The sequence below is a fragment of the Bombina bombina genome, chromosome 10, assembly GCF_027579735.1.
Source record: "Bombina bombina isolate aBomBom1 chromosome 10, aBomBom1.pri, whole genome shotgun sequence".
NCBI classification, from domain to species: domain Eukaryota; kingdom Metazoa; phylum Chordata; class Amphibia; order Anura; family Bombinatoridae; genus Bombina; species Bombina bombina.
In genome coordinates, this window is record NC_069508.1 from 160,201,321 (window position 1) to 160,218,438 (window position 17,118).

A 17,118-nucleotide genomic window follows, 5' to 3' on the forward strand; every position below is an offset into this window, starting at 1 on the left:
TGTGCTGCCCCTCCCAAATCTGCTGCCCTAGGCACCGGCCTTGTTGGCCTAGGCCATAATACGCCTCTGCATACATACATATACGCACACACACAGTATATACACACATACTGTACATAACTAGTATAACCATAGCTAAGTTTACATTATGTATATATTTACACATTTGTAAGAATTATTTTTTGGAATTAACTAACTGAATGACAGAACTGAGAGAATACTTCCAAATGACAGATGAAGGGTGAGTGCCTACTTTTGAGCTGGAAACAGAGAGGCAGAAAGTAAGAAAAAAAGAATTATGTTTAAAAGGACCCCAAGACTTCCAAGTTACCTCCCCATTTAGGAATTATTCAAAACTTCTTATGATCATGGACAGACATTGGAATCATAAATGAAGTTTATATCCGAAAACTCTCAATATGGATGTCAGATAACCACGACTGATGTTACTGGCAACTAATATAATACTGGTGGGATATGGCTGATCCAATTACTGGGATGGCAATAACTGAAAATCAGGTGGAATGGCTTTGTGTGCGGGAAAATTATTATTACAATTTTTTATTTTTTTTTAAGATTTTCTTTTCTTATATACTTAAAGGGACACTGAAGCCAAATTTTATCTTTCGTGATTCAGATAGAGTATGCAATTTTAAGCAACTTTCTAATTTACTGTTTTACTTTACTATTATCAAATTTTCTTCATTCTCTTGGTATCTTTATTTGAAAAGCAAGAATGTAAGTTTAGATGCCGGCCCATTTTTGGTGAACAACCTGGGTTGTTCTTGCTGATTGGTGGATAAATTCACCCACCAATAAACAATTGCTGACCATGGTTCTGAACCAAAAATTGGCTGGCTCCTTAGCTTAGATGCCTCCTTTTTCAAATAAAGATAGCAAGAGAACGAAGAAAAATTGATAATAGGAGTAAATTAGAAAGTTGCTGAAAATTGCATGCTCTATCTGAATCACAAAAGAAAAAAGTTTGGTTGAGTGTCCCTAAATTCCACTATTTCAAGCCAAGACTATACCAACCTCTGCTGGCTTTAGAATTGAAGCATCTTCCTCTGAGCAGCGCGCCGGGCGGGAGGAGTTAAAAATACAATCTAGCTACGCAAGTTGCGCTGTACTACGCAACGTGCATAGTGAGATTGTAATTTAACTCCTCCTCCGTCGGTTTTCACTCGTGTCTAGCCAGGCACTGTAGGGAGTTGCGGCGTGACAGGGTTATGCTATCAGAGGAGATTAATACCTGCTTGATGGTCTCACGGACCACCAACATCTTCTCACGGACCACTGGTTGGCGACTGCTGCCCTAGGGTCCCCTGCAACTCACCTGTCCTTAAATGCGTTGTTCACAATGGCTTTAAGAATCAGTCGGTCCCCAACTTGAGAAGGTCCCCGGAAATGAAACATCTCAATGGTCTTTAGGGTGGGGTGCATGTGACATAGACGGCTGTGGGAATAAAGGTAACATCTTATTACTGGTGTGGTCCCAACAAACTAATTCATTTGCATCAGTGCTAACAAGTGAACTTGTCCTGTTTATACAAATCTTTATTTATAATTATGTGATTACATTTGTGCACAATAAAACCAGATATAAATGTATCTTTGTTCAGTTAAATGAAATTGTGTCATGTAGTAAAGCTTTTTAATATTACTATGTGTTAACCCCTGCAATGCAATACTGTAATCTGGAGAGCCAATGACAAGAGGCATATATGTGCTGCCGCCAAACCCCAGCTAGCTCCCAATACTGCATTGCTACTCCTGAGCCTACCTAGGTATGCTTTTCAACATACAATACCAAAAGAATGAATTGCTTTTGATAATGCAGATTAACTGAAAAGTCTCTTAAGACAGAATGTTCTATCTGATCCATCAAAGTTTAATTCTAACTCTCATGTCCCTTTAAACAATGGTGTGTCTGGAATGAAACACACAAGCCCTCATGCCCTGTACGCAAGGCACGTAACTTACAAGCCCTCAGGCCTCTACGCAAGGCATGTAGCTCACAAGCCTCCAGGGCCTGTACGCAAGGCATGTAGCTCACAAGCCTCCAGGCCCTGTGCGCAAGGCATGTAACTCACAAGACCTCAGGCCCTTTACACAAGGCATGTAGCTCACAAGCTTTAAGGCCCTATACACAAGGCATGTAGCTCACAAGCCCTCAGGCCTCTACACAAGGCATGTAGCTCACAAGCCCCCAGGCCCTGTACACAAGGCATGTAGCTCACAAGCCCCCAGGCCCTGTACACAAGGCATGTAGCTCACAAGCTTTAAGGCCCTATACACAAGGCATGTAGCTCACAAGCCCTCAGGCCTCTACACAAGGCATGTAGCTCACAAGCCCTCAAGCCTCTACACAAGGCATGTAGCTCACAAGCCCCCAGGCTCTGTACACAAGGCATGTAGCTCACAAGCCCCCAGGCCCTGTACACAAGGCATGTAGCTCACAAGCCCCCAGGCCCTGTACACAAGGCATGTAGCTCACAAGCCCCCAGGCCCTGTACACAAGGCATGTAGCTCACAAGCCCCCAGGCCCTGTACACAAGGCATGTAGCTCACAAGCCCCCAGGCCCTGTACACAAGGCATGTAGCTCACAAGCCCCCAGGCCCTGTACACAAGGCATGTAGCTCACAAGCCCCCAGGCCCTGTACACAAGGCATGTAGCTCACAAGCCCCCAGGCCCTGTACACAAGGCATGTAGCTCACAAGCCCCCAGGCCCTGTACACAAGGCATGTAGCTCACAAACCCCCAGGCCCTGTACACAAGGCATGTAGCTCACAAGCCCCCAGGCCCTGTACACAAGGCATGTAGCTCACAAGCCCCCAGGCCCTGTACACAAGGCATGTAGCTCACAAGCCCCCAGGCCCTGTACACAAGGCATGTAGCGCGCAAGCCCCCAGGCCCTGTACACAAGGCATGTAGCTCACAAGCCCCCAGGCCCTGTACACAAGGCATGTAGCTCACAAGCCCTCAGGCCCTGTACACAAGGCATGTAGCTCACAAGCCCTCAGGCCCTGTACACAAGGCATGTAGCTCACAAGCCCTCAGGCCCTGTACACAAGGCACGTAACTAACAAGCCCTCAGGCCCTGTACACAAGGCACGTAACTCACAAGCCCTCAGGCCTTTACACAAGGCACGTAACTAACAAGCCCTCAGGCCCTGTACACAAGGCATGTAGCTCACAAGCCCTCAGGCCCTGTACACAAGGCATGTAACTCACAAGCCCTCAGGCCTTTACACAAGGCATGTAGCTCACAAGCCCTCAGGCCCTGTACACAAGGCATGTAGCTCACAAGCCCCCAGGCCCTGTACACAAGGCATGTAGCTCACAAGCCCCCAGGCCCTGTACACAAGGCATGTAGCTCACAAGCCCCCAGGCCCTGTACACAAGGCATGTAGCTCACAAGCCCCCAGGCCCTGTACACAAGGCATGTAGCTCACAAGCCCCCAGGCCCTGTACACAAGGCATGTAGCTCACAAGCCCCCAGGCCCTGTACACAAGGCATGTAGCTCACAAGCCCCCAGGCCCTGTACACAAGGCATGTAGCTCGCAAGCCCCCAGGCCCTGTACACAAGGCATGTAGCTCACAAGCCCCCAGGCCCTGTACACAAGGCATGTAGCTCACAAGCCCTCAGGCCCTGTACACAAGGCATGTAGCTCACAAGCCCTCAGGCCCTGTACACAAGGCATGTAGCTCACAAGCCCTCAGGCCCTGTACACAAGGCACGTAACTAACAAGCCCTCAGGCCCTGTACACAAGGCACGTAACTCACAAGCCCTCAGGCCTTTACACAAGGCACGTAACTAACAAGCACTCAGGCCCTGTACACAAGGCATGTAGCTCACAAGCCCTCAGGCCCTGTACACAAGGCACGTAACTAACAAGCACTCAGGCCTGTACACAAGGCATGTAGCTCACAAGCCCTCAGGCCCTGTACACAAGGCATGTAACTCACAAGCCCTCAGGCCTTTACACAAGGCATGTAGCTCACAAGCCCTCAGGCCCTGTACACTATTGTTTTACAAAATGATCTACATCAGATGGCAATGCCAGGGTAGTGCCTCTAACCTTCACCAGTTTTGTAACTGACTGTTGTATTTCTAGCATGGCATAATGCACCAGTCTTGTTGGTGATCTAGAAATAAATGATAATAGTTATATATATAGTAAAGGAAGAAGGATCGAGGATATCACTCACCAATAGGATGCTGAATATTTTTGGAGGAAATAAGTGTATCCAGTGTGTCACTAGTCTAAACCAATAGGATGAGAGCTGGCTCACAAAACAGGGGGATCCGATTTGTAGTTTCTGTTTCAGTAAATGGGGTGTGTGAGGGGTTTGAACCTAGGAACACCTCATGGGCTGGTCCTACATTAAAATAGTCTTCAAAGGGCCACTGGATCATAGACTAGTAAGATAAGGTTGACCTAAACCAGGCTTCTCCCATCTGGAAATGCCACTAGTTGTTGGTCTCTGTGTGTCTTTAAAGGGACATATAACTAATTTGTTTGAATATCTGCACAGTATATCCAAGCAATTAGATACAATAGGGCCGATTTATCATTGTGCGGGCGGACATTGATAAATGCCAGCAGCATACGCTGTGGGTATTTATCATTGCACAAGCATTTCTTGTGAAATGCTTGTGCAATGCCGCCCCCTGCACATTCGCGGCCAATCAGCTGCTAGCAGGGGATGTCAATCATCTCGATCGGGATGATTGCTGTCCGCCGCCTCAGAGGTGGCGGACGAGTTAAGGAGCAGCGGTCTTTTGACCGCTGCTTCTTAACTTAAGTTTCAGGGAAACCTGAAACTACGGGGAAGATTGCAGCATCCACTGCTTGATAAATCTACCCCTATGTCACAAAAGATCTGCACACAGAACAAACTGTCAGCAAAACTTGCATTGTTTGCAGTCCAGTAACAAACCCTTTTATAAAAGGGACATACAAAATGTAAAGGCTGCACTATAAACTGCAAAACAATAGATATTTTACAAACAAAATGACAGTGGCTAACTGGGTCTTTTAAAGTATCAAGCCTAGACTGGTTCCTACAAATGAGGTAAGTGGAAATGAAAGTTTAGCTATTGAAAAACAGCGAACATGGTATTAAAAAGAGACAGTAAAGTCACAATTACACTTAAATGGAGTGGATAGAGAATGACATTTCAAACAACTTTCCAGTTTACATTTATTATCAGTTTTGCTTAGTTTTCTTTGTATCCTTTGTGAAAGGGTAATTCCTAGGTGAGCTCAGGAGCGTGCACGTGTCTTTAGCCATCTAGTAGTAGTGTTTACAACATTGTTTATAGCAATGTTATACCTGTACATAGTTACATACACTGCTGTAGACACGTGCACGCTCCTGAGCTCCTATCAATCTGCCTAGCTTTATTCTTTCACAAAGAATACCAAGAGAATGAAGCAAATAAATTTGATAATATAAGTAAATTGGAAAGTTTAAAATTGTATGTTCTTTCTGCATCATGAAAGAAAAACCATAACTTTACTGTCCCTTTAATACAATAAAAAAGCAAACTTTATTTTATTGACTACAGAAAAGGTAGGTAGATATAGGGGGTTCACTATCCCTTTAAGTGTTATACCATCTGTCGAGGTCAGTTATGGACATATGTAAAGGAATTCCTTTACTGATCACTCACTTTGTAGCGTGTTACAGGGTCAGTTATAAACTTCCAGTTCTCAGGAATTGGAGGAAAGGAGGTAAAATAAATATATTGTAAAGTAATTTTACTCCAAAAGAATAAACATGTTATGAGGAATTCCAAAGCTTTTTTACGTCCCATTAAAATAAAATCTAGTAGGTTGATTTGGGAAGTTAATAGTTTTATAATTTAGTTATGAGACTTATGAGAGACAGAGACTCTGCATAACTACTGACGCCTCCCCCAGCATTAAATTTGTCACGTGCACTTTTCCCAATAACAAAGAAAACTAATTGCAAATCTGCAGCATAAATCTGAGCCAGTGTAGATAACGTGACAGTGCGATGTCTGATCTGATAATGTATCTGTCCGCACCCAATAACACCTAACAAGCCAGTGATCTGATCCAGGACTTTTTATGTAATAATTAACACGTCCTTTACCAAAAAATGTCAGAAAACATATTACAAAGAAATTAATAAATTAAATTGTCACTATTAAAGGGAAATACAGCATCTTATCTCATTATTACTTGCCTACAACTATGTGTTTAACTGCCATAAAAAGGTTTCAATGCGATACTGATGTGGAGCTGAAAAGGATGAATGATGGTGGCTACACACATATACTGATTGGCTCAGCAGCAATAATCAGCTCCGGATGAGCAGCACATTGCCTCTTCAGGTTTACAGACTAGCAGTGGTAATATGCTATATCTATACCTGTGCCAGAGGTGTGTACATTATCAGTAGTGCTTAGGTACAGCTATGTGCCGCCCTCCACCAGCCAAGGGCATCAGACTTCCATTCATTAAAGGGACATTCCAGTCAAAATTTAAATGCACATAGATGAATTACATATTTGAATTGAAACATATTTGCAATATAAATGTATTGGCAAAAATACTTCTGATAAACGTTATCACTGTTTAAGTGTTAGTATTTTTCTCTGCACATGCATGTGAGGCATAGCTAGATATTGTTACTGCACCCACATTTTAAATACTGCAGCTGCTCAGATCATTAGTGGGGGTTGTATCGTGTCAGCAATTAACAAATTGAGTCATTACCAGATGGTACAATCACATTAGGCTCTCTGAGCAAGTGCTGGGTTTAAAATGCTGGTGCACAGTGCATACTTAAATACAATTTTGAAACAGCTATAGTTTTTATTAGAAGCATTTTTGCTAATGCATGTTTATTACAAAAATGTTTCTATTAAATACTGAAATGCACCCATGTGGTCTCCAATTTTGGCTGGAATATTCCTTTAACAGACCGCAGCAGCACAGTAATAAACCCCAAATTACCAGACACCTGAAATTACATAAAAAATGACATTCTCCGGGCCTACCCGAATCTTATCGCCCCATTTCCCTCCTCAATTCGGATTACAAGATACTAATGAAAATCTTGACTGATAGGCTGAAAGTAATATTGATGGACATTATTCACCCAGATCAGACCGGGTTCATGTGCCACAGAACCTTGGTGACCAATGTACGGAGGGTGCTACATGCTATGGCGCACTTTGAGGGGGGACCTGGGGTCCGAGGAATGCAAGAGGAATCGGAGGCCTTCCTGCTGTCCCTGGACGCAGAGAAGGCCTTCGACAGAGTGGAGTGGAGTCATCTTTTGGACGCACTGCGACGATTCGGCTTCTCGGGTTCGTTCCTTCATTATATTGGTAATATTTACTCAGCCCCATGGATTCACATCATGGCCAACGGTATGTTTTCCCCACGCATAACCCTGCAGAGAGGCACTCGTCAGGGATGCCCTCTATCCCCCCTCCTCTTCAATTTGGCTCTGGAGCCTTTGGCCCTTAAGGGAGGCGAGGCTCCATCTCACACTCTATGCAGACGACATGCTTCTATTTATTGAGCACCCAGCAAAGCACGTCCCAAACATACTAGCTGCAATTGAAGCATTTGGATCCTTCTCGGGTTACAGAATAAACTAAACCAAATCAGAGATTCTGTGGCTTCGAAAACACCAAGTCCAATCATATGCATATCCTTTCCAAGAGGCTAATCCCACTATGACCTACCTAGGCATCCAGCTGTCCACCAACGCCCAGACTCTATACCATACTAATATTACGCTATTATGCCGCGACACTGAGCAGACCCTGGAGGGTTGGAAGAACCTGCCGGTCTCGCTCACAGGACGCGTTAACTTAATAAAAATGGTAATTCTGCCACAAATTCTGTACCCTCTCCTAATGTTGCCCTTCCTAATCACAAAAAAGGACATGAAGCTGTACGCCCAAGCTCTCTCTGCCTTCCTGTGGAGGGGGGGCAGGCCTAGGATAGCGCTCACAAAACTGTATGCTCAACCCTCGCAGGGCGGTCTGGGCCTGCCTAACCTCAAGCTGTACAATTGGGCAGCACTCAATCGGCTCATGCTGGACTGGCAGTTAAAAACAGGACACTTCTATGCACCTGACCTAGAGAGGCATGCCCTAGGGGCGTTTGATCTCTCACTCTTACCTTATACCCCACTTACTAGTAGTCCCGCGATGATCAGGGATAGTCTTCTTTATGGAGGCGTGCTGAGGGCGTGGTGGCTAGCCCTAAGACATGTCGGTCACCGGTGCGTGTCCTCGCGGACGATCCCGTTGAGAAACAATCTTGGTTTCCCCCCGGGGATTGACACCTCTCCGTTTATTGCATGGGAAAGCAAGGGACTATGTCTTGTAGGAGACGCCCTGGATGTCCCCAGAAAGTGTATAAAGTCGTTTGCTGAACTACAGGCCCAGTTCGGACTACTGAGAGTTCACTTCTATGCTTACCTCCAGCTCCGACATTACACCACCCAACTAATCAGGGACGACCCGCAATTTTGGGAACCGCACGCATTTAACGCATCGGTAGCTTAATTTAGAATAGGCAACTTCACAATCTCAGAGATATACAAAACATTGTTAAGCCGGGTTGAATCCAACAATCTGACTCTGCTAGAAAACAAATGGAACAGTAGCCTAGACAGGGAAGATATAGTGGTGGTGATACAACAGAGTATAGAGAACGTTAAAAACGCAACATAATCCATGACTCTTAGAGAATCCCAAATCAGAATGATACACAGAGACTACATCATCCCACGGAGGCTATCTAAATGGGACCCCAGGGTGGTAAATGAGTGTAATAAGTGTAGGATTGATGACCCGGACTTGCTTCACTACTTTATTGCTTGCCCACAGGTCAGGCAGTTCTGGGGTAAGGTTACCTTTTGGATCAACAGCGTCCTGAAACTCAGAGTCCAGATTGCCCTGGAACAAATTTGCTTTTTAGAATGGGGAGAACAGAGCCCCAGACTCATCCCTCTGCTTACCACAATAGTCTTGATAGCTAGGAAGGTTATCCTGAGGGTGTGGACAGAACGCACTGCCCCAGCCTTTAACACGTTCAAACACGCCATACACAAACAACTGCTCATCGAGCAGCTGGACACTAGGATGGACACTAATAAAAGACTCAAACACTTCATTAATAAATGGCGGGAATACATTGTGACATTAAGCCTAGACTCTCAGAGACAAATACTGATGCCCTTCACACACACAGAATATATGCTCTCGGCCTCCTTGAGGGGCGAGTGGGAATTTTTACATCAGGTGCGGGGTGGGGAGAGAATAGCCATATAGTATATATCATGGACGGACTCTATTCACCTTCACTTTCCCCCCCCCTTTTTTTTTTCTACGCAAAGAGCGTACCTAGGACCTATGTATTACGCTGTGTTAAAATTACTATTACTTGGTTGAGGAGTTTAAGGTGCTGCTCGTGTTTGTACACACTGTCTACAAACAGAGTAAAAAGGTTAAGATAAAAGAAAAGAGGACTGAGATGCTGATGCGCAACTTCATTGTTGTATACTTTGTGATGTACACAGGATGATTTTATGTTATTATATGTCTGCTGAGATCTTATGTCACACTGTCAAACCGTAATGACTAATTTTCTCTGTTCCTCAATAAAAACAGTATTTAAAAAAGCAAAAACAAAAAATGACATTCTCATCATAAGGGCATTAAACTCATTATATATATATCAAGCCATTTTTTATTGTTTTGCAGTCCAGTGACACACCTTCTGAATAGCTTTTAAGGTGTTATCTAATTTGCTGCAGCCAATTAGGGACAGATATGTAACAGGGTCAAAGTTCTAAATTCTATAGAACGCACTCCAGCCTCTCTGGGACAGAGGGTATAAATGACAGTAAACATGGACAAAATAAATAATTGAAGTGCATTTCAATGTGCAGCATTAACCCTTTTATGAAAACTGAAATGTTGAGTTGAATGACCCTTAATGACCTTGAAATCGGCTAAAGTGGTGGTGGGGGAGGGGTTGGATTACATCACTTCTACTGGTCATGTGACGTTACACAATACAACAGCAGACAAAGATAAACAAGAGGGTCACATTTTTTTGAGTAACTGACTAATGCGCCTTATTCAGATGGTGATTAGTAGCACAGGTGGCTGTGACAATAAACCATTATAGAGTGTCTGTATATGAAAATAAAATAAGGCTAAACTATTTAAAAATGGTCATTGGGAACAAATTAAAGGGGAGAAATATTTTGGGTAAACTGTCCCTTTAACATACTTGTTTTTACCAAAGGAGAACTGTTTAATATCCCTTTAAAATTAATACAGTTCAACATACAGTGTATTCAGGCAACCAGTTTATGAATTAATTGTATTCAAAGCTGCTTTAATATCACACTTTCAAATGGGCTGGGCTTTCTCTCACACACCCTACACCCTACACTGTGAGGTTGATTTCTGCTGCTGCCTCTTGTTGCATAGCTTTTCTATACCCAATACTGCATTATTGACATTTTAGTATATGTGACAAAATCCGCTTTTTCACATGACAAAATACAGCGAAAAGGAGCTATTTGTAATGAAATACCCTCCAGCAGGTAAAATGGATCACTGAAAAAACACCTTTAAAAGCAGAGCCAATTTCACATGTCCCTCAGTAGGAGCTGTTGCCTTACAAAGGTTTGCATATAACTGTATCATGTGACAGCCACCAGCCAATCACAGACTCATATACATATACACTGTAATGTAAACTCTTGCACATGCTCAAAAGGAGCTGGTGTCTTACAAAGTGTGCATATAACTATCATGTGACAGCCACCAGCCAATCGCAGACTCATATACACTGAACTCTTGCACATGTTCAGTAGGAGCTGGTGTCTTAGAAAGTGTGCATATAACTGTATCACGTGACAGCTATTCGCCAATCGCAGACTCCTATACATATACACTGTGAACTCTTGCACATGCTCAGTAGGAGCTGGTGCCTTAGAAAGTGTGCATATAAAAAGCTGTGTGCAGTCTGATAATGGAAGTAAACTAGAAAGTCTATTAAAACTGCTGCTCTATTTGAATATTAAAAGTTTAAAGGGACAGTCAAGTATAAATTAAACTTTCATTATTCAGATAGGACTTTTAATTTTATTTGACTTTCCAATTTACTTTTATCATCAAATTTGCTTTTATCTCTTGGTATTCTTAGTTTAAACTAAACATAGGTAGGCTCATATGCTAATTTCTAAGCCTTTGAGGGCTGCCTCTTATCACAGGCTTTTTAAATCTCTTTTCAACACAAAGAGACAGAAAGTACACGTGGGCCATATAGATAACACTGTGTCCAGGCACAGGGGGTTATTTAAGATTTAGCACAAAACAATGCTAAATTTAAGACAATAGATAATAAACAGTCACAGTCATGTGATCAGGGGGCTGGAAGAAGGTTCCTAGATACAAGGTAATCACAGAGGTAAAAAGTACATTAATATAACCGTGTTGGTTGTGCAAAACTGGGGAATGAGTAATAAAGGGATTATCTATCTTTTAAAACAATAACAATTCTATGGTTGACTGTCCCTTTAATGTTGACTTTTACTGCCCCTTTAACTACTAGTTATTTTACAACAAAGCTTGACTTAAACAGAAAAAGAGAACCTGCTGCCATTTTGAGCGCTTGCAGTCATGCTTCATTAAAGGACCAGTTAACACAGTAGATTTGCATAATCAACAAATGCATGATAACAAGACAATGCAATATCACTTTCAAGTTATGTCCATTTCCACTCCTCCTGTATCATGTGACAGCCATCAGCCAATCACAAATGCATGATAACAAGAAAATGCAATATCACTTTCAAGTTACGTCGATTTCCACTCCTCCTGTATCATGTGACAGCCATCAGCCAATCACAAATGCATACATGTACAATGTGACAACCATCAGCCAATCACAAATGCATATACGTATATATTCTGTGAATTCTTGCACATGCTCAGTAGGAGCTAGTGACTCAAAAAGTGTAAATATAAAAAGACTGTGCATATTTTGTTAATGGAAGTAGATTGGAAAGTTGTTTAAAATGCATGCTCTATCTGAATCATTTTGACTTGAGCGTCTCTTTAAATGAAGACTTTTAGTAAAGTGTTTGTGGTATTTTCTGTCCCTTTGTCGGAAGTTGTGCTTCAATAAACAATAAAATAAACATATATATGCAAACTGCTTGGGACCAGAAAAGGTTTGAATTTTCAGAGTATTTATATATTGACATCTGTAAGAAGACTGTGACTTACTGGCCAGGACAAAAGGTCATTTTTTATCATTTTATTAGTACACAAGCACCCACCAGTAACTGTCTGACTATCACACACTCTATCCTTGTCCTGGTAGCTTTGAGATCACATCCCCCAGGGGCACAGGCTACAAGGTACAGTATATATATATGCGTATGTGTGTGTATATATCATTTATAAGCTTACTAGATATAAGCAATGGTGCCTTATAAAGTGAAAGCCACTGGATTTTTACCTGGCAGCTATTGTGGCTACATTCTCCATCCAGGCCATGATTTGACCACCAAAAGTGTTCCCCTGATGGTTGGCATGTGGGGGCAGCACCAACTCTACACTCTCTACACGCGTCTTCTGTGCCAGGACTTCCCGTTTCTCCCCTCGGTCATGGCTCCGCTCTGCTGGGCACAAATTCATGGTAAGAAAAACCTTCTGCATCAGAATCAATTGTACAGACATTTTACATTTGCCAAAACATCTATTAATCAAAGCATAATACCAGCAGCAGATCTACTCCACAGACAGTCCCAATGAAAATGTTTATGCCCCGCCCCCAAGGTAACTCAGTAGTAAGCAATAGTAATTATATACATGCTACTCTGTATGCTTTTGAGTAGATAGATGATAGATAGATACGGATACATAGAATAGATAGATAATACAGTATAGAGAGACAGATAGTTGATAGACAGATACATACAGATATATATAGAATAGATAGATAAGATAGATAGCTACAGATAGCTAGATAGACAAACCTGCACTAATAAAAGTCTCCCCTGCATTAGGATTACACACATTCTGCACACACCTATGTATAGACTGGCTGCTATGGGCCCTGATGCCATCGCACCTACTGCACCAATAGTGGTTCCGCACCTACATAGTAGAATCATACAGACCTCATCATCCAACAAGTGCATTACTGAGCAAATGACCTAGTTATGTGCAAGTCTGTCTACTGTTTGTAAAGCAATTTTAAAAAAATGGAACCATACAGTGTTTTTATATGGTGCCAGAAACGTTATTTTTACCAAATAATTAATCACTCTCCCTTTAATGCATCATTTCCATGCCCCTTTAAGGTAGCTACCCTTGCTCATTACAGCAGGAGGAGATCAGATCCAGTGTGACTCACTAACAGCAGAGACAGATCTGTAACAATGCTACAAGCAGCAACTTGCAAACTATCATAGCCAGAACATTACAATGATACGTAGCAGCCTTGTAGTGAGGTGTAGGGGGCTGGGATAGCAGAGACCATATCCTATAGCTGCCACTAATGCCTGGGCTACCCATTTATGTTCTGCAGGTATGAGCTATACAAGTTAACTTCTGTCAGTCCTACAGCAAGCATTAAAAGATTATTTATTATTATCATCATTTAGTTAAAAGAACGAGTAAAAAACATTTAAAGAGAAAAAAAAAAGAATTTAAAATTACGTTTGTGCACAAAAATAGTTTATATATTTGTATTACTTGTTATGTATATAAAACAAGCTGCAAATATTTTATTTTTTATTTTTAAAAAAATCTTTCAAATGTTTGCATTTTAACCCCTTAATGACAACTGACGTACCAGGTACGTCCTGCAAAAACTAGCAGTTAGTGACAATGGACGTACCTGGTACGTCAGTTGTCTAAGAGAGTGCTGGAAGCGATCGCAATCGCTTCCAGCAGCTCTCAGGGTATTGCAGTGATGCCTCGATATTGAGGCATCCTGCAATACCCTTTAAAAAGCATCCGATGCAGAGAGAGCCACTCTTTGGCCCTCTCTGCACCGGTAGCGATGGGGCCGTTCGTTGGTGGGTGGGAGCTTACAAGGGAGGAGGGTGGACGGCCCATCGCTACCCGGCATCCGGTTCCTACAAGTGCATTGTGCACGCCGGATGCCGGGAGCGTGCAGAGGGGGGTCTGCGTGCGCGTGCTTGTGTGTGTGCGCGCGCGCGCGCAGCAAACACTGCCACCAATGAATTTTGTTAAGAGAGAGGGGGGGCAGCAAACTGTAAAAAAAAAATAATAATAATAGGATCTGGTAGGGTTAGGGGGGTGGGGGTACTGGGGGGGGGGCAGCTACACTACAGAAAAAATGAAAAAAAAAACATTTAAAAATAAAAAAAAAACACACTTTATTTTTTGGGGAAAACTGGGTACTGGCAGACAGCTGCCAGTACCCAAGATGGTGGCAAATAGGTAGGTGGGGAGGGTTAGAGAGGTGTTTGGGGGGGGATCAGGGAGGTTGGGGGTTAAGGCAGGGGTCCATCACAGCTGAATAATTAAAAAAAAAAAAAACAAAAAAAAAAAAACACCTTTTATTTTAGTACTGGCAGACTTTCTGCCAGTACTTAAGATGGCGGGGACAATTGTGGGGTGGGGGAGGGAAGAGAGCTGTCTGGGAGGGATCAGGGGGTGGGATGTGTCAGGTGGGAGGCTAATCTCTACACTAAAGCTAAAATTAACCCTGCAAGCTCTCTACAAGCTACCTAATTAACCCCTTCACTGCTGGGCTTAATACAAGTGTGGTGCGCAGCAGCATTTAGCGGCCTCCTAATTGCCAAAAAGCAACGCCAAAGCCATATATGTCTGCTATTTCTGAACAAAGGAGATCCCAGAGAAGCATTTACAACCATTTGTGCCATAATTGCACAAGCTGTTTGTAAATAATTTAAGTGAGAAACCTAAAATTGTGAAAAATTTCACTTTTTTTTTTATTTGCTCGCATTTGGCGGTGAAATGGTGGCATGAAATATACCAAAATGGGCCTAGATCAATACTTTGGGTTGTCTACTACACTACACTAAAGCTAAAATTAACCCTTCAAGGTCCCTACAAGATCCCTAATTAACCCCTTCACTGCTGGGAATAATACACGTGTGGTGCGCAGCTGCATTTAGCGGCCTTCTAATTACCAAAAAGCAACGCCAAAGCCATATATGTCTGCTATTTCTGAACAAAGGGGATCCCAGAGAAGCATTTACAACCATTTGTGCCATAATTGCACAAACTGTTTGTAAATAATTTCAGTGAGAAACCTAAAGTTTGCAACAAAATTTGTGAAAAAGTGAACAATTTTTTTTATTTGCTCGCATTTGGCAGTGAAATGGTGGCATGAAATATACCAAAATGGGCATAAATCAATACTTTGGGTTGTCTTCTAAAAAAAAATATATACATGTCAAGGGATATTCAGGGATTCCGGACAGATATCAGTGTTCCAATGTAACTAGCGCTAATTTTGAAAAAAAGTGGTTTGGAAATAGCAAAGTTCTACTTGTACTTATTGCCCTATAACTTGCAAAAAAAGCAAACAACATGTAAACATTGGGTATTTCTAAACTCAGGACAAAATTTAGAAACTATTTAGCATGGGTGTTTTTTGGTGGTTGTAGATGTCTAACAGATTTTGGAGGTCAAAGTTAGAAAAAGTGTGTTTTTTTCCATTTTTTCCTCATATTTTATATATTTTTTTATATTAAATTATAAGATATGATGAAAAAAATGGTATCTTTAGAAAGTCCATTTAATGGCGAGAAAAACGGTATATAATATGTGTGGGTACAGTAAATGAGTAAGAGGAAAATTTCAGCTAAACACAAACACTGCAGAAATTTAAAAATAGCCATTGTCATTAAGGGTAAGAAAACTGAAAAATGGTCCGGTCATTAAGGGGTTAAAAGGGACAGGAAACCCCCAAATTTTCTTTCATGATTTGGATAGAACATACAATTTTAAACAACTTTCCAATTTACTTCCAATATCAAATTTGGTTCGTTCTCTTGTTATCCTTTGCTGAAGGAACAGCATTGCACTACTTGAAGCAAGTTGAACACATCTAGTCAGCCAATCACAAAAGACAAAGGTGTGCAGGTGTTCTATCGAGAACTCCAATACATCGAAAACTCCAATCTGACGTCGTTCCGGTGAATCCATACATCTGATTGGTCCATATCCATGGAGTGACAGGACTCACAACCAATCAGATGGGCACTGTATTCACCTATCTACACTTTCTGTTTCCCCTCTGCCTGGGGCGTGCAAGGGGGCGAAGTCCCCTTTTAAACCTGATTCCCCCTTTTAAACCTCATTCCCCAAGGTTTACTCGGGGTGTATGCCAGAGGATCGGCGATGCGCCCCCCCAGACAGAGGCAAAACAGATATTAACATAGAAGACTTACCGGAAGTGACATCAGATTGGAGTTTTCGAGGAATTGGAGTTCTCGACAGAACACAGGCACTAATTAGCAGCAGCTCCCACTAGTGTAGGATATGTGTGTATTCTTTTTCAATAAAGGATACCAAAAGAACAAAGCACATTTGAAAATAGAAGTGAATTTAAAAGTGTCTTAAAATTAAACTTGCATGATTCCGATAGAGCATGTAATTTTGACTTTCCTATCCCTTTAATTTTATTTATAAAATAATCCTAACAATTATTGCAATTAATTAATTATGAATAATTACTATTTCTAATAACAAAAGTAAAGGCCATATCATGTGATCTGCTCCTGTTGTAGTGACTGGATGGTGTTGCTAGGCAACCTTGCTACCCTACTCCAGAGCACACTCGCTCCTCCTGCAGGCTCAAGTAGGATTTAAGTCACTAAACTAAAGCTGCTACAAAACCAATGTCTGCAGCATTGTAGCAAATTTTACTGGATGTAGCCCAGCAGTAAAACAGTTGAATAGAGCAATTAGCAAACTTCTACACAATGCAGACTGCAAGGTGTGGTTCCCTTATTAACTGTTTCACTGCTGATACACTCACAAAACTGGCCTTAGAATGAACACTGTAGCCTATATTGGTATGAAC

At 42.1% G+C, this 17,118-nt stretch overlaps 1 protein-coding gene across 1 annotated transcript in view; it reads right to left on the minus strand.

Annotated features, from left to right (window-relative positions):
* Nucleotides 1-17,118, minus strand: part of ACOT11 (acyl-CoA thioesterase 11) — a 106,273-nt gene that overhangs the window by 45,227 nt on the left and 43,928 nt on the right. The window contains exons 7-8 of the mRNA XM_053693434.1: nt 12,547-12,706; nt 1,337-1,456 (exon numbers count right to left, since the gene is read on the minus strand). Coding sequence (XP_053549409.1) covers nt 1,337-1,456; nt 12,547-12,706 — 280 coding nt within the window. The remainder of the gene's footprint in view (nt 1-1,336; nt 1,457-12,546; nt 12,707-17,118) is intronic.